Below are 19012 nucleotides of genomic sequence, written 5' to 3'. Positions count from 1 at the left end.
GTGTCAAACTCAGTGTGCGGCAGTCCTTGCAGATGTTCTTAGTGTCGACTACGCCACCCGTTGATTTGCGGTCAAAAGGCCGCCGCTGCAGGATGGTCCGCTGAGGCTGGTGGTGTGTGTGCAGCTGTGGTAGTATAACCCCCAACGGGAGGGGTATAGCCTCAGGGGGTCAGACGTGGAGGATGGTGGTTGTGAAGGTGCAGCAAGGAGACTCAGAGGCATGAAATGCAGTTTCAGGGTTTTTACTCACTGGTGTTGCTCGGGTCACTCTGTACAGCAGTGACCACCCAAGCCGTGCTGCGTCCACCAGGTGCGGGACTCGGTCAACTCCCGGGCAATTCCTGAGTATGGTCCTGAGCTCCCTTCTTCTCTCTCTCTGGCCGTTCTCACCAGGGATCCACCTATGTCCGGCTCCCTCGGGTCTCTTGGTGGTTGAACCTTCTCTGGCTTCCCTGACCCTATGCTCGGTGTGCCATTCTGGTGGATTTGGTGAGGGTCGTGGCAAATCTTGCCCACGACCTCCGGTTCCTGGCTAAGGTGTGCTTTGGCCTCCGCCAGCTTGGGATCCGGTACCCTTTTGCCGACCCTTCACCCTTATCAGTTCTCATACGGGCTCTTGGGGTCCCCTCTCGTCCTGCGCCTCTGAGTCCCTCTTCCTTCTCCTCTCCTGGAGTTACTGCTGACTCACTGACTTGACTGACTGACTGACCCTGTCCTAAGATGGTGCCCACCTTATATACTCCCTCTATGTGTGAGCTCAGGTGACCAGCACCCAATGAACTCCTACATTTACCCAGACTACTCCCCCTATCTGCTCCTACACTACTGGGATGTTCCACCCCCCTCCCACTCCAGCCAGGGACAGACGCTGTCGTACCTGCACATATACTGGTGGGAGTACCGTAGTTCTGTCCCCCGGAAATGGGATGTATGTAGTGCATGCAGCCTACTAGCTCAGTTCCACACTCCATCCTTACCCGGGAGTGGAATAACACACCTCTGGTTTGAGGTGCAATACCCCTGTAGCAGCCGAGTCCTCAGGGTGCTACATTTCCGCATTAAATATAAAGATGTAGGGGCATGAAAAAAGTGAGGGTGTCAATACTGAGGGTCCGAGATAAGAGGGAGGAGAACCCATGTGAGGCCAGGCTGTTCCACAAGATATCAGGATAGACAAACAATTTGTGGCTTTGAATGAACGGCCACTGATGAGATCAGAGGAGAAATAACGGAATTTGGAGTAAAAGGCTTTATATACGGTATTTGCACATGTGGATATTTGGTACATTTTAATTTTGGCTAAATAATATACACAAGAGTTCTACTTGGACAACCCCATCCTAAATGCCTGAGTTCTCCATGTTAAATAAGAGAGGCTTATACTCATCTCCTGCACTGGCGCCTTTTCAGCAATATTAGGCATCGGGTCTCCTGGCACTCACATGACACTATGTCGCCGGCTGTTGCCTTTATTATTTCATCAGAGTGGACGATCACACCCCCCAATTGGCTGCAGATTTCATATTGTCACGTGAGCACCGAGAGACCTGGCGCCAACACTGCTGGAACGGCACTGGTGTGGGAGGTAAGTATAGGGTTTTCCAATTTCATTCAAGAGACTGGCACTGGCCAAGTACGGACAACCCCTTTAAGTAAGGTAGGTTTCCACTGTGCAGATGCTACAAGTAGCCATAAACAACGATTACTGCAAGTGCCAATAAGTGCACGTGTCCAACAACACTGAGGCATTACCAACAAACATGTTCACTTATTCTCCCCTCCCCAAGAGGGTTTTGCCTTTGGGCATTTATGATTGCTGCACGGCAGTAAAGGGTCCCTCCAAGTTCAAAAGGGGTTGTCATATTAAAGTACATTTTAATCAACATACATTGGATTAATAAGTTCCACAATTGGATGTGTAAAAATATAATGTGTGGAGATAATCGTATACTGTGTAATGGCTGTCTGACTGTGCAGGAACCACAGCTCCTGGGCAGAGAATGAAGCAAAAGCAAGTATACAGACAGGACAGCATGGGATCGAGGTGGATTCTTTCTGTGAGGTAAAACATTTTACTGCCAGCGTTAAATCTGGTTTTCCAATACGTTATATTGTCTTTTCGCTGGAAAGACAATGAGGACCCCTGACGTAGGTGCAGGCTTACATATTTTGGTCAAAATATTAACTAATACCTTACATAATTTTCCATCCTTGCAGGATGCAGCCAGGCTTTTGTAGTGTTGGTGGAAACCATGTGTCTGTTCTTGTAGGGTGCACATATATAGTGCTCGGCAGACCGCCTGATCTAGCATCTTTTACAGAAAATAAGACAAGGTCTGATATAATTTTTTGCTCAAAAAGATGGGTTAGGGCTTATTTTCAGGGAATGTCTTCATTTATCCATATATAATAATCATGTCATATCACACACATTGCACATACACAAGAATATACACAGACACACACACTGCACATACATACCAGCCTGTCTCAGCTCCTCTAGACTTCCTCTGTTAAAAGACCTTTGGTGACATCAGGGTCATAGGACAGTGATTTCTCCAAAGGTCCTTAAGTAGTCTGAACCTTGGAATAGAAACGCTGAGGGCCTCAGAGTGGGAACCTAGAGAAATTGTCCAGTCTCCCCCCCTACATACCAGTCTATCTACTCTTCAGTTACTCTAGGCTCCCACAGTTCAAGAACCTTTGCTGACATTATGGTCACATGACTATGATGTCACCAAAGGTCCTTAAGCAGCCTTGGAATAGAAATGCTTAGAGCCCCAAAGAGAGTAGGGGCCCTGATAAATTGCCCAGTTGCTCCCCTCTCCTAACGCCAGCCCTGACTAACTAAGACTTATTTTTGGAGTAGGGCCTATATGTCAAGCATCCTCCAAAAATCCTGTAAAATCATGCTAGGGCTTATTTTTGGGGAAATTCTGTAATAGCTTTGGCATCACTAATAGGCAGCAAGTTGGCATGTTGCACTACATGTATCTGTGTGACTGGCGCCCTATACAAGCCTTATCCTGTGCATTTCTAATCCCCTCCATGAATAGTACCGTATTTTTCAGACTATAAGACGCATTTTTTTCCTCCAAAATTTTGGAGGAAAATGGGGGGTGCATCTTATAGTCCGAATGTTGGGGAGGGGTGAGTATATATACTGTGCTGTGGGGAGCGGTAGCGGTGGAAGAGCGGGGCACAGGAGGCAGCAGCCTATGCTGTCCCCGCTGCTAAAGAAAATGAATATTCACTGCTCCCCACGCCCATGGGGAGCACTGAATATTCATGCTCCTTAATAGCAGCACACAGTGTAGCCGCAGCTGCTGCCGGAATCGCCTGTGCCCGCTGTTAAAGGGCATGAATATTTAACCTCTCTCCACGCCCATGGGCGTGGGGAGGGGGTGAATATTCATGCCCTTTAATAAGCGGGCACACGAGATAACCCGGTAGCAGCAGGAGCCGCAGCGCGGCTAAGCTGTGTGCCGGCTATGAAGGAGCATGAAGTCACCGCTCCCCGCGCACACAGTCCCGGCGCGGGGAGCAGTGACTTCCGTCAGCTGATCTCTCCTTGTGAGCCGCGCATGGCAGTGACGCCATGCGCGGCTCACATGGGGAGATCAGTGCGGGCAGACAGGCGTCAGCGCTGGAGGAGAGAAGAAAGGTGAGCAAGAGTGTTTATATATTTATTTTTTATATGTGCAGCATGATGGGGATTACGGGGACCATGCATACTAGGAAAAGGATGAGGGGGCCATACAAACCAGGGTAAAGATGAGGGGGGCATACATACCAGGATAAAGATGAGGGGGCCACACATACCAGGATAAAGATGAGGGGGCCATACATACCAGGATAGGGATTAGGGGTGCCATGCATACCAGGATGGGGATTGCTGTGCCATGCATACCAGGACGGAGATTGCTGTGCCATTCATACCAGGACAGGGATGAGGGGTGCCATGCATACCAGGACAGGGATGAGGGGTGCCATGCATACCGGGACAGGGATGAGGGGTGCCATGCATACCGGGACAGGGATGAGGGGTGCCATGCATACCGGGACAGGGATGAGGGGTGCCATGCATACCGGGACAGGGATGAGGGGTGCCATGCATACCGGGACAGGGATGAGGGGTGCCATGCATACCGGGACAGGGATGAGGGGTGCCATGCATACCGGGACAGGAATGAGGGGTGCCATGCATACCGGGACAGGGATGAGGGGTGCCATGCATACCGGGACAGGGATGAGGGGTGCCATGCATACCGGGACAGGGATGAGGGGTGCCATGCATACCGGGACAGGGATGAGGGGTGCCATGCATACCGGGGCAGGGATGAGGGGTGCCATGCATACCGGGACAGGGATGAGGGGTGCCATGCATACCGGGACAGGGATGAGGGGTGCCATGCATACCGGGACAGGGATGAGGGGTGCCATGCATACCGGGACAGGGATGAGGGGTGCCATGCATACCGGGACAGGGATGAGGGGTGCCATGCATACCGGTACAGGGATGAGGGGTGCCATGCATACCGGGACAGGGATGAGGGGTGCCATGCATACCAGGACAGGGATGAGGGGTGCCATGCATACCAGGACAGGGATGAGGGGTGCCATGCATACCAGGACAGGGATGAGGGGTGCAATGCACACCAGGACAGGGATGAGGGGTGCCATGCATACCAGGATAGGGATTAGGGGTGCCATGCACACCAGGATAGGGATGATGGGTGCCATGCATACCAGGATGGAGGAGTTCCATGCATACCAGGATGGAGGGATGCCAGGCATACCAGGATGGGGACCACGTATAAAAGGAAGGGGGGGGGGCATATATACCAGGATGGGGGATATTGTCAGAATTGGGGGACATTACCCCTATACCAGTGTCAGCAGAAGACCCCCTTCCCCTTAAAAGTGCATCATGAACACATCTTTTGCTTAAATATTTTTTTTTTCTTCTCTAAAACCTAGGTGCTTCTTATGGTCCGGTGCATCTTATAGTCCAAAAAATACGGTAGGTGTGAGAGTGGTTATTTCATCAGTATTTTGCACCAGCTCTGTCTCCACCTGAGGGCTGCTACATCCCGTAGTACATTAGTATTGCGACTAGGTATTGGCAAGTATGGCTGCCTTTTTTATAACTGTATGTTATATAGCAAAATTAATTGCATCATTCAAAACTACAACTCGTTCTGCAAAAAAAAAAATCCTCACATGGCTGTGTCAATGGAAAAATAATAAAACCTTTTTGCTCTTGGAAAAGAGTAATAAAACGAAAGAACGGGATTGTCAGGGCTGAAATTAAAAGTTTGCAGACTACAGAATTGTGCCCATGAGTAAAGCACACACTGTCATAGTTCCCCCGTCAGTGGATGGTCTCAGTTTCGCTCAATTCTTACGTATAGTTGGCATGTGCCCACAAGTATACAAATTGCTTTCATGCGGTTATGTGACCGTTGATCAGCTGGGGACATTGCACACATTCACGATTCTGTAGAGGTTTCAGTTCAGCTCAGGCAGTCCCCTGTAAGCAATTGTACACTCGGGTTTTAAAAAACAAAAATAATATATCCAAGTCAATACATGACTGTCATTTATTTCACTACTGCATTGCGGCTAGCCTCCTCTAACTCCGCTCCATCAGGACTGTGACCTGCGAGTACGGTGCTTACAGAGGGAGGTAGTCCAAGTTAAATAAAATAAAAAAGTGGTCTATAGGGCGCTAAAAGAATGAACACTAGAGGTAAAAGATTTAGGGCTAAAAAATAAAATACATTTAATGAGCCCTTTCCACAACGCGTTTCGATAATTAACTATCTTCCTCAGGTGGTACAAGGGTATGAGCACAAACATAAAATATATATAGACAAGGATTCACAGTGATTGGTTGATACTAATTAGTTAACCTGGGTCCAAACAAAGGAAACCCTTCATGTGCTGGTGCAAAGTGTCCACATTGGTTTCTTTGGTATGATGAATCTTCTCATCACCAAGAGAACTCTTCTAGCGCAACAGGCCCTAGAGGAACTTAAATCTCTCAGAAGGAAGCTTGATTCAGTTGTTCCCTTTGTAGAGTTTAATGAGAAGGATGCAAATCTCAAAATCAGACTAATTAAATTTGAAGAGGAGATTATAAGGAAAAAAGCAGCAAAATTACTATGGGATAGGAAGGACATATGTGCAATAGATGCAATTGCTGGTTCCTCTATTCCATCCCGACAGGAACCAGCTAATTTCACTGAGGGATCGAATCTGATCCTATTTTAATTCCAAATCCTCCGTTTACCACACCCGATTCCCCTGACAAAAAGAGAAGTTTGTCTTTAAAATTTCTTAAATCTATTAAGGCTGTGTGCCCACGTAGCATTTTTCAAGCGTATATGCTGCGGAATTTCCGCAGCATAAACGCTCCAAAAATGCTTGGTAATCCGCCCCCCATGGTCCTCAATGAGAAGCCGCACTGTCAATGCCCACGCTGCGGTTTTTTCCGCTGCGTTTATGCTCTGCGGAAAAATCCGCAGCATGTCATTTAATTTTGCGGAAGCGCGGCGTAATCGCCGCCATTGACTTGCATTGGGCCGCTTCAAATCCGCAAATATGTAAAAATAATTGCGGAAGTGAAGCGCATTTGCTGCGGTCTTGTACCTCAAAACCGCAGCAAATAGGAAGTGACGTCACAATTGGGCGTTCCATCCATCCATCCCATGAGCATCCCATAATCCAGGAAGACGAGAATCCCATAATATTCCCGTCTCTCAGGATCATGGCTGCTAACGTGGGATGGTACAAGCGGATGAATGTCAACGTGGGATTCATGATTAGTGTGGTAAGTGTCTGTATGTGTCTGTGTGGTGTGTATGTGGTCTGTATGTGTCTGTGTGGTGTGTATGTGGGGTCTGTGTGGAGTCTGTGTGGGGTCTGTGTGGAGTCTGTGTGGGGTCTGTGTGCGCGGGTGTCAGCAGGCAGACATAGGCCGATGTGACACTACTACTCCCATCGGCCTATGTCTGTCCCCGGTCCACTCCTGCCAGCAGGATCAGCTCGATGGGAGCAGTAGTTCCCATCAGACTGATCCTGCTGTAAAATGTGCCCCAAAATTAAATTTAATAGCCCCCATATGTGCCTCCATATATTATTGACCCTATCCCCCCCCCCCCCTATTTTTTTTTTTTTTTGGGGGGGGGTGCTATCATTATTAAAGTTTTTTTTTTATTTGCCCCAATAATATGTCATCTACTGCCCCCTTTTTTTTCATTGGTGGCCAGTGGTTACCTAAAATAAATTAGTTCATACATTACCTGTCCCCGCCGATCGCCCCTAAAATAAAGTAAAAAATAAAAAACTACACCTATACTCACCTAGACACCTAATTCCCCGAAGCCATCGATCTCCTGTAATAAAATATAAAATAATAAACCACAACCTTATCCTTACCCCTCCGTAGCAGTCCACGAGTGTCCCACGAAGATCTCCAGTTCAGAGCAGCCACATAGAATGTGACCGCTCTGAACCGCTGCCGCCGCTAGAATGAACGGGTTCGCCGGAGTTCAGGCAGCGCTGCTCCGGTGATCTGCTTTACGGCCCCGCTGTATCGTGAGAAATTCCCACGGTACAACAGGGCTGTAAAGGAGGTCACCGGAGCAGCGCTGACTGAATGCACTCCGGTGACCTCAGTCAGGGGCTCATGCTGCTGGGAGCGGACGTGTTCCCGGCAGCGTGAGCTTACAGCAGCCATGACAGCTGTCACATCTCCAGATGTGACAGCTGTGCATGGGAGATCAGCGCAGGAACGTGGACAGGTAACTATTTTTTTTTTTTTTTAGTAAAATTAGAATTAAATAAAATTGTGTTTTATTTCAAATAAATTATTTTTTTCTGGGTGTTTGTCTTTTTTCTTTTTAACACTTTGTAGGTTAGTAATGGGGGTGTCTTATTGACGCCCATCATTACTAACCTGGGCTTCATGTTAGCTGGCGCTGACATGAACCCCACCACTATTACCCCCTGCCACCGCACCAGGGCAGCGTGGAAGAGCGAGGCTAAGTGCCAGATTTGGCGCACAAATATGATGCGCCAAATCTGGGGCAGCTGAGGGCTGATATTATAGCCTGGGAGGGGGCCTATAACCATGGCCCCTTTCTAGGCTATTAATATCAGGTCGCAGCTGTCCGCCTAGCCTTTGCTGGCTACAATTTATAGGGGGACCCCATGTCATTTTTTTTGGGGAGGTCTTCATAAATAGTAGCCAGAAAAGGCAAAGTGGCTAGCCTTTGCTGGCTACAATTTATAGGGGGACCCCATGTCATTTTTTTTGGGGGGGTCTTCATAAATAGTAGCCAGAAAAGGCAAAGTGGCTAGCCTTTGCTGGCTACAATTTATAGGGGGACCCCATGTCATTTTTTTTGGGGGGGTCTTCTTATATAGTGGCCAGAAAAGGCAAAGCGGCTAGCCTTTGCTGGCTACAATTTATAGGGGGACCCCATGTCATTTTTTTTGGGGGGGTCTTCATAAATAGTAGCCAGAAAAGGCAAAGTGGCTAGCCTTTGCTGGCTACAATTTATAGGGGGACCCCATGTCATTTTTTTTGGGGGGGTCTTCTTATATAGTGGCCAGAAAAGGCAAAGCGGCTAGCCTTTGCTGGCTACAATTTATAGGGAGACCCCATGTCATTTTTTTTGGGGGGGTCTTCATAAATAGTAGCCAGAAAAGGCAAAGTGGCTAGCCTTTGCTGGCTACAATTTATAGGGGGACCCCATGTCATTTTTTTTGGGGGGGGTCTTCTTATATAGTGGCCAGAAAAGGCAAAGCGGCTAGCCTTTGCTGGCTACAATTTATAGGGGGACCCCATGTCATTTTTTTGGGGGGGGTCTTCATAAATAGTAGCCAGAAAAGGCAAAGTGGCTAGCCTTTGCTGGCTACAATTTATAGGGGGACCCCATGTAATTTTTTTTTGGGGGGGCTTCCTATATAGTAGCCAGTAAAGGCTAAGCTAACTGCTGCGGCCTGGTATTAATAGCAAAGGAAGGGTCCATGGTTATTGGCTACTTCACAGACTATAACATCAGCCAACAACCGTCTGCTTTCCCTTTGCTATTTATTAAAGCTATGCGTGAGCCCACTTATTTTTTTTGGTTAAAAGATTTTATTAAAGTGAAAGATTATTGTACAGTGTATGTAGGTTCATTCACTGAAAGCTCCTGCATACGCTGTAAGGTTGATTTCTCACGTCCACATATCCACGTTAGTACAGATAAGTGTGACCGAGCATGCTTTGCAATGGGTCTGTGTGTGGGTCTCCGCTGTGTGTGGAAAATGGCATCAACACTCGTCCCGGAGATTGACGTGTGAAAGAACCGTACAATATAGGTGAGGGGTTAGTGTTGGTGTGTGTGCGTACATATCTCCATATGTTTATTTAATTTTTTTTTTGGGGTTAATCTTTTATTCCTCCATTTTGTTTTTAAAATAATATTCACACACGTTATTATTCACTGTAGATTGAAAAATATCCCGAAATATGGGACCGAGCTAGTCCTGACTACAAAGACAAGCAGAAGAAAAAAGACGCCTGGGCCTCTGTGTTGAGCCAAATGTATCCCCAGTGGGTGAATGCTGAACGTGATGCCCAAGAGGAAATTAGTAAGTTTTGATTTTTACACTTATTTTTATATCTATTTATAATTGCACTTTTTGGTGTCAAAGCAGTTCATAAATTGTTTTGGTTGTGTCATTGCAGTGTATGATATTAAAAATCGGTGGAGATCGGTCACCGACCGGCTGGTGAAGTATCACCAGTCGGTGCAAAGTGGCTCATCACCCAAAAAAAGAAAATTTCCTTTTGCGGACGAGCTGGCCTTCATACTAACCAGTAGGAGTTTGCGGAGGTAAATTCCCAAAACATATTAATTGAAATGTTTCCAAAAATGTTGTATTTACATTGGGATTTACCTTTTATTATATACAGAACTGAAGGAAACATCATGGCCCCAACAGCAGAAGAGGACACAAACACAGAGCAAGCAGAGGAGGAATCCGAGGACTTTTTCCAGCTTTCCTCACCGGATCCATCTGCTTCGGCATCTTCAGCATCTGGTTGTCCCTCACATTCTTTGTCCAATCCAGCGGACATCGGGACGGGTTTGGTGACTGATTCTCCTGCTCCTGCTCCAAGTGACGCTGGAAGCTCTGCTGGTGATGTGTTGAGGCCCACTGGGAGGGGGTCTGGTTCTGCTCATCTCGTGGCATCGAAAAGGGCGGGCAAAAAAAAGGCCAAAACCCACGGGGGTGGGACTATTGTGCTTGAAGCACTCACAAATCGAACCCTCAGCCTTGTGGAAAGGGCATCCCAGGAAGATGCCATCGATAAATTTTGCTCAGCCCAAGCTGCCCGCATCAGATCTCTGCCACGAGATAGGCAGAACATGTACATGACTGCAGCAGGCGCTATGGTCATGGCAATTGAAGAGGCAGCAGTTATGCCCTCGCCCCCAGCCGTAGTATGCGGAATATTTAATTGTTTCAAACCCAGTGTGCCTCCACCACGACCAGCAGCTGCAACCCAGCGTTTTGGGCAGGTTGCTGCAGCATACCGTCCAGAAGATATGCAACCAAGTTATGGTCGGCAAATGGCTCATGGTGCATCATCATTTATCAGAGGACCATCCCCCAACTCTACTTTTTCTCAAGAAATGTTTCCTGGGTACAGCTTTGAAGAAGACCTTCAAAACTTGTAGTTAAAAAATTTTACCCCTCCCTGTCAGCATTTTTGGACCCTAGCAAATACAGACAGCACCTGTAGGTCGATAGATACACAATGTTTTAGAGAATCAGACAATTAACAAAGACCTTTTCTTATGGTCACCTATACCAGGCATCAGGCGTAGGGGACTGTAAGAAAAGGTCTTTCTTTTTATATAATTAAACAACCTACAGGTGCTGCCCGTATTTTAGGGCCCAAAACTGATTAGAGGACAGGTGTGCTGTACACAGTGTGTAATTTTTTCCCAAGTTATGGGCAATGTTTGTCCGATTAAATTTTCTAGAAGTTTGTTGTTTTGTGTTTTTAAAAAGTTTTTTACAGTTATTCTATATTACGTATTAAAAAAATTATTTAAACTATCTGTTAATTTTTTTTTTCAAGTGTATATGTGGTTGGATTGGGTTGTAATGAAAAAGTGTTCCCCTGATCTGCGCTCACCATAGCGCAGGTCAGAGGAACTCTACATTTTTGAAATTTGTTCAAACTAATCTACGTATGTGGTCGGCTGTATACAGTGGTTTTTAAATTAGAAATATACTTTGATATTTTGGACCACAACTATTTTTTGGATGAATACTACTCTCAACACTGTTATTTGCTAGTTCTGTTCTTAGCGCAAGCAAATAACAATGGTGAGGGTTGACTTTAGCAGACAGTACTTGGGAATAGCGCTCTAGGTAGTAATGCCAATTTACAGGCTCTGGTCTTTGTGGGTTGTTCACTTTTGCGTTGACGTATTGTCGAAAAAAAAAATGTAGAAGGTTGCAATTCAAGAAATATTTTAGACAAATTTAAGTTTAACCAAAATTTATTTTTTTTAAAAACATTTTTTTTTACATTTTTATTTTTAAAAAAAAGGAGGAAGTTCTTCTTTTATTGTTCATCAGATCTTCTCTGCTGGTCAGGCTGCTCAACACCAGCACAGGAGTATTGCCAGTGCACGGCACCTTCAGGACTCATGAAGTAGTCAGCGAAGGTTTCTCGCACCCTGGCACCAGAGTTGGATGGCCTTCCCTGACCGGAGTTGACAACTGGAATTAATTCAGATAGCTGTGACTCCTCATCTTGCTCGGTGCTGTACTCACGAGCATAGTTGTGGAGTACACAGCATGCCTTAATTACAGTGTCAACGGTCTCCGTATCCAACTGGATGGCAGTGTGAAAGATCCTCCACTGACTACACATGATTCCGAAGGTGCATTCCACATATCTGCGTGCACGACTCAGCCGATAATTGAAAATCCTCCGCCGGGCATTCAGTGCCCTTCGTGGGTATGGGCGCAGCAGGTTGGTCTGTAAGGGAAATGCCTCATCCGATACCATCACAAAAGGAACTGGATGTGTGGAACCCGGCAAAGGTCTTGGGGCTGGGAGCGTTACGCCATCTTGAAGAATTTGCAGCCCAATCTGTGATGATCTAAACACCCGAGAGTCCCCAGTACTGCCATAAGCACCAACGTCAATGGCAACAAATTTGAAATGTGCATCAGCAACCGCCATCAGGACCACAGAAAAAAATTTCTTATAATTAAAGAAGCGTGATCCTGATCGTTGTGGCTGCTGAACTCTCACATGTTTGCCATCGACAGCACCAATGCAGTTTGGGAAATTGGCCACAGTTTGAAAGCCTGCTGCGACCTGCAGCCAAGTCTCCTCGGTTGGAGAAGGCATCACGATGGGCTGCAACTTCTGCCAGATGACGGTACATGTGCACCTCACAATTCTGGAAATGGTGGATTTACCAACCCTAAATTGGAGGTGCAGTGATGTATAGCTCTCTCCTGTGGCCAAAAACCTGAAAAGGAAAAATAGATAATTAGAAAAGCCATAAAAAGAAATACAAGCCAACAGTAATTATCCATTATTAATTCATCTTTTAAAAAATTAAGGTCTTTATTACAAAAAACTATTCCAACAATGGGCTCTTTTTTTGGGGGGGGGGGGGGGGCTCCACATTCTCAATCTTTTTTGGTCATCTTTTGTTTTCTCTTGAGTTCACACATATCAATTTATAATGTGTTTTGACTTTGTGTCTGTGTTTGCCTACGATGTTTGCTCTAGAGTTTACACATCAGTGACCTTTTCAATCTGATCTCTGTGCATGGTGATCTCATGGTCAAGCCAAAAATATGTACACAAAGACAGACACAGTGGAGCCATCACCACAGGGTGGCTAACAAAACCAGGTACACCAGCCATCACCGCAGGGTGGCGAACAAAACCAGGTACACCAGCCATCACCGCAGGGTGGCGAACAAAACCAGGTACATATAAATCAACATTCAACTTACCGCAAGGTGATGAGCAGCCTTTCCTCAGCAGAGATGGCCCTTCGCATTACAGTGTCTTGGAAGTCCAGGTCAGGAGACATAAGGCTTAGCAGCCGATCAAATGCAATAATGTTCAGACGGCAGAACTGTTTAAATTTTTCAGGAAAACTATAGTAAACAGAGAAAAAAAAAATATTAAAAGATAATTTTGGAACATAGTATACAAACAAAACCTTAAAAAAACAGCATAGATGGATGACATTATACTTTCTTCACATATATCTTACCTCCTTAAATCCTGGTAGAGAACATTAAAGTGGCCCTTGTCCGTCCGCTCCTGCAAGATAGGGTGCACCCAAATTTTTTTTGGTCGTCTTCTCCTCCTTAAACGCTCCTATAGAACAATAATAGGTTAGTACACACACTACATAAAAATAATGTACCCCAAAAAAACTTAGTTTATATTACCTGCTCAACGTTGTAGTGCAGGAGATTTAAGCAAGTCATTAGCAGAAGGTTTAGGCATGGTCTGCTGACCCGCAGGGGCTGCAATTCCTGTGGCATACTGTCTTTTGCAAAAAACAAAATGGTGAAGAGGGGTTGAACTAGGAAATGACATCAGGATTTCCATCTTTTTTTTTTTTTTTTTCAATAACTTTATTTGTGCTCAAAAACGCATGAAATAAGCTTACAAAAACGCATGTAAAATCCGCATACAAAAACGCGTCAAAAACGCGTCAAAAACGCGTCAAAAACGCGACCAAAAAACGCACGCGATTTTCTGGCAAGGGACATGCAGAAATGTTGCAGAAATTTTCTGCTTCATAAATGCAACGTGGGCACATAGCCTAAACAAAAGAGTTTTTATGAACAGCACAAGAAAACTTTACCAACTGTTTCTACAAAAATGGGAGTCATGAAATCTATGGCAGATAAAAATAGGTCAGAAAATAATAAGAGGGTTTCAATTGATACAGAAAATTTAGACACTGTTCAGACGATGCAGTCCTTTTTGGACTAAAATCCCACATCTTTGGATATAGCCCCAATAGTCCATTCTATAGATAAAGATCCAGTCCAGTTTTCATCAGACCTTGAAATCAACTCCCCACCCACAGCCATATCTACACAAATGGAGGTCCATGTTGACCTCAAGAATTTATCCTTGTTGACAGTGCACAACTATACACTTTCTCACTTCATTTGAATCACCTGTTGTGGATGGGATTAACCCCTTACTTACCGGGGACGTATTAGTACGCATATTTGCGTACCCTCCGTTCAGTGAGGGCTGCTGCGCTGAGCCCTCACTGAACGGAGCACATGTCAGCTGATTCTTACAGCTGACATGTGCCCGCAACAGCCGCGGGTGGAATCGCGATCCACCCGCGGCTGTTAACCAGTTAAATGCTGCTGTCAATCTCCGACAGCAGCATTTAACGCGCGCTTCCGGGTAGCGCGTCATAAGCCCCGCCCACCGGCGACCCCGTCACGTGATCGCGGGTCGCCAATGGGCGTGCATGACAACCCAGGGTCTGCAGCAGACGCCTGTGGTTGTCATGATCTTGTCGCTATGAGCGCCACCTAGTGGTCGGCGCTCATAGTACAGGACCATTTCTGCTGCATGCAGGGGACCTGCTCGTCCCCTGTATGTAGCAGAGGTGATCGGATAGTTGCTGCTTCTAGTCTCCTCTGGAGACTATAGAAGCATGCAAAAAGTAAAAAAAAAAAGTTTTTAAAAATATAAAAAAAAATATAAAAGTTTAAATCACCCCCCTTTCGCCCCATTCAAAATAAAATATATAAAAAAAAACCCCACATACACATATTTGGTATCGCCGCGTTCAGAATCGCCCGATTTATCAATATAAAAAAAGAATTATTCCGATCGGTAAACGGCGTAGCGAGAAAAAAATTCTAAACGCCAGAATTAAGTTTTTTGGTCGCCGCAAAATTGCAATAAAATGCAATAACGGGCGATCAAAACATCGGATCTACCCCAAATGTTATCAATAAAAACGTCAGCCTGGCACGCAAAAAATAAGCCATCAACCAGCCGCACATCACGAAAAATGGAGACGCTACGGGTCTTAGAAAATGGCGCTATTTTTTTATTTTATTTTTTTACCAAATTTTGGAATTTTTTTTCACCACTTAAATATAAAAGAACCTATACATGTTTGGTGTCTATGAACTCGTAATGACCTGTAGAATAAGAAGGGCAGGTCAGTTTTAGCATTCAGTGAACATGGTAAAATAAATAAATAAAAAACAACTGTGGTATTGCACTTTTTTTGCAATTTTACCGCACTTGGAATTTTTTTCCCGTTTTCCCGTACAGGATATGATAAAACTAGTAATGGCGTTGAAAAGTACAACTCGTCCCGCAAAAAATAAGCCCTCACATGGCCATATTGACCAAAAAATAAAAACGCTATGGCTCTGGGAACAAGGGGAGCAAAAAACGAAAATGCAAAAACGAAAAATGCTCCGGGGCTTAAGGGGTTAAGGAATCTAATACCACCAACATCACTCATCCTGTAGTTCCCTTACTTGTTTTACGAAATGTATCTTCGACAATTGACTTAACCCCATCTGTACAAGAATCATCAACTAGAGCCCATTTTTCGGCTTCTCTGAATGAGAAAAATGCTACCTACATTCAGAATCCCAATATGAGGGATTCAAAAATCACACAGTTTTTTTCGGGTTGCGCCCGGACGTCACCCAAAGAGAAAAAGAGAAAACGGGATTGTAGAGGGAGAGGACGAACCCTCCGCAAACCCGGTACCTCTACTGGATATATCCGAAAAAAGGACAAAGGCAGATTAGAATACAATAGCACGAATGGGAATTTAGGAATTTTTAATTTGTCGGACCATATTTTAACCGATGATAAGATCCGATTACTTGAACGAGGTTTGTCCTTCTGCCCTAATTCTCCTACTGTTTTCTTTATATCTTGATCTCAATGATTTTTTTTAAAAACTAACTATACAACAACATTTTTTATTAGAAGAAAAGAGAGGAAAAACTATAATTCCACCCCCACAAAGCCCTTCCCTGGTCACCAATCTATAGAGACTGAACCGATACATGTAGATGTGCATGGACATTTGAGTAAATGGATCACCAATGTCCCTTATGGGCAATATTAGAGGGTCCGAAAAAACTGCACCAGAGATTCTGAATTTTTAGTGGAATCTAAAATATTGAAAAAACGATTTCTACAGAAAGGCTACCCCAAAAAGTTATTGATGGATGCTTTCTCCAGAACTAAAACCCTTACACAGGGTATGTGTCTTGATAGGATTGAGTCATTCACTGATAAAAATAAGAGTAGAAATAAATTAGCCTCAGACTTGACTAGATGGAGCATGGTCACCACATTTAGTCAATCTAGGGTTACCATCCATAATATTTTGAATAAATTCTAGTTTATCTTGAAGGGTGACCCTATTTTAGGACCCTTTATACCCAACAAGTCGAGCATTATCTATAGGAAGAACAGAAATTTGCGAAACTTAATAGCACCAAGTAACACATCCTTGAAATCTAGAACACAACCCTCACAAGGGGGTGTCTGTTCGGGGCGTCTTCCTGTAATATGGCTAAATGTTTATGTCGTAGAGTCATTCAAAGTGGTAATCAAAAGAATTTTTCATCAGATACCACAGGAAAAAAAATTCTCTATCAAACACAATGTGAATTGTCAATCGACACATGTGATCTATTTGCTTGAGTGTACTTGCAACCTCCAGTACGTGGGTCGAACGATACAAACTATGCACGCACGTCTAAATAAACAGACATAACATTCGGATAGGCTATCAATTACACAGCGTATCCAAACATTTTAGCATTGTTCATCAAAAAGATCCAGGAGATATGAGGCTAACTATTATAGACCACATACCTGATACTGTCCCCGACCGACTAGTGAGTTTGATTAATAAAGAAAGTTTTTGGATCTTCAAGTTGGGCACGTTGGCCCCTGAGGGTCTGAATTTGGCCCTTGAAAATGTAACCAGTTCTTAAGGTCATTTCCTTCTCCTTTCTAATGGAATTATAATTGCTATGTTTTAAATGTTTTTCTTTTTTCTTCCATCGCTAATTTGCAATACATCATAATTCAGTGATGTTTTTGTGTGCTTTGCATTGGTGATGTATATTCTTTTAAAATATATACTTAATTTTGTCTATTAACCCTTGGGGGTAAATGTTTTTTTTTTTATGTTACAGTTTTGAATAACTGTTTTTTAATATTTATTACTACTCTATATCTCACTTAATATGTTTCGATTCTTTGTATTTATGTGTAGGTGACTTCTATGAAATTGATGTAGGCACTACAGATGTATTTTTGAATAACTGTTTACCAACTTGTATTGCCATATTCTATATCTTATCCAATGTGTTTTTGATACTTTGTATTCATGTGAAGGTGGCTTATGTGAAACCAATGTGGACACTTTGCACCAGCACATGAAGGGTTTCCTTTGTTTGGACCCAGGTTAACTAATTAGTATCAACCAATCACTGTGAATCCTTGTCTATATATATTTTATGTTTGTGCTCATACCCTTGTACCACCTGAGGAAGATAGTTAATTATCGAAACGCGTTGTGAAAAGGGCTCATTAAATGTATTTTATTTTTTAGCCCTAAATCTTTTACCTCTAGTGTTCATTCTTTTAGCGCCCTATAGACCGCTTTTTTATTTTATTTAACTTGGACCACTTTCAGTCCCCCTTTTGGGGTTAGCGGCAGGAGCAGCTTCTAGTCAATCATTCTTAAATCCCCTTACCATAAAATCCCCCTTTCGTTGCTCAACTCAGGACCTGCGGTTAGGGGCTGCACTCTCCTAACTTTCAGGACCTGTGGTGATGCACATCTGATCCTGAGTCATGTGATCTGTGGGCGGTCACGTGGTCTGCAACTTGGAACCTGGAAGCGGTGAGCACGAGCGGCGGTCTGCAGCGCACGGCACGTGGTATGCCAAGCCACCTGTACCCTGCGGTGAGACGTGCCTGCTCTTTCCATCCTCACACTAACACCGGAGTTGTGCAGGGGTGCACAACTCCAATAGGTGAGTGGCCTTTTGGCTGTTTCCGTCACATCTACCTATCAGGTTCTTCATATAGCGCGCTTTTTTCTCAGTTTTTCTTCTACAGAGGGAGGTAGTCAGACACTCCATATTATTACTGGTCCCTTTCCCGGAAGCTCAGTCACCGCTTACTGACTGCTTTATACCAGCAGAATACCATCACAAGCTCACCAGTAGGACATTTTTTTTTAAAAGTCGGGCAGAATGATGATAAAGTACATACTGCAAGATGGGCAGCATGGTGGCTCAGTGGTTAGCACTAGGTTGCTAGGTTCCCATTAATGGGGTTATCAGGGTCTATTTTTTTCTTTTCATGGGCATCACAACTTACAGGCAGGTAGTTGCTAATACCTGACTGTAGTGTCCGATACCAATCCTCTGAGCAATCACGGATGGGTTCTCACGGCGATTCTGTGGCTTCCGATAACATCATATAACACAGCAGATGCTTATTTTCCGCTGTGCTGACGGGGCGTGACTGCTGATGTCCTGCTGATTGACAGGCCACTGTGAAGCCGGCTGTCAATCACCATGACTTGGGCAATCACGCCCCGTCAACAGCAGAGCCTGGAAGAAGAACAAGAGCTGAACAGGAAGAGCTTAAGGATAACATCTGCAAGGAGTTTGTTCGTTCTCGCCGTGTTTTCATTGGTTTCCTCAAACACTCCAAAGACATACTGATAGGGAATGCACAGTAGATCATCATCACTGTCCCCATTGGGGCTCACAATGTCTGTAATGTGGCATGTAAGTAATGGGGCTATAAAAATGAGTAAAATAATAAAGATCATTGATCGTTAACTGCCGAACACACAACAAGAGTAATGAGACTGGAGGGCTGTTTAAATGCCTCATTCAGATAAAGTTG

At 44.6% G+C, this 19012-nt stretch overlaps 2 protein-coding genes across 2 annotated transcripts in view; both read right to left on the bottom strand.

The window, feature by feature from the left end:
• The window catches only part of LOC141201572 (uncharacterized), a 935513-nt gene that overhangs the window by 389290 nt on the left and 527211 nt on the right, over window positions 1-19012 (bottom strand). The gene's annotated exons all lie outside the window — the stretch shown is intronic.
• LOC141201555 (uncharacterized) lies at window positions 11345-13807 on the bottom strand. Its single transcript, XM_073663551.1, has 5 exons — window positions 13507-13807; window positions 13326-13432; window positions 13060-13206; window positions 12307-12563; window positions 11345-11349 (listed from the first exon to the last, which is right to left on the bottom strand). Exons 1-5 carry the CDS (start codon window positions 13600-13602, stop codon window positions 11345-11347), a joined length of 612 nt encoding a protein of 203 aa, XP_073519652.1. The 5' UTR covers window positions 13603-13807.

Source organism: Phyllobates terribilis, unplaced genomic scaffold, assembly GCF_046119375.1.
Source record: "Phyllobates terribilis strain yellow unplaced genomic scaffold, ASM4611937v1 Scaffold_119__1_contigs__length_5224398, whole genome shotgun sequence".
NCBI lineage: Eukaryota > Metazoa > Chordata > Amphibia > Anura > Dendrobatidae > Phyllobates > Phyllobates terribilis.
This window is presented reverse-complemented; position numbering and strand designations above follow the sequence as displayed.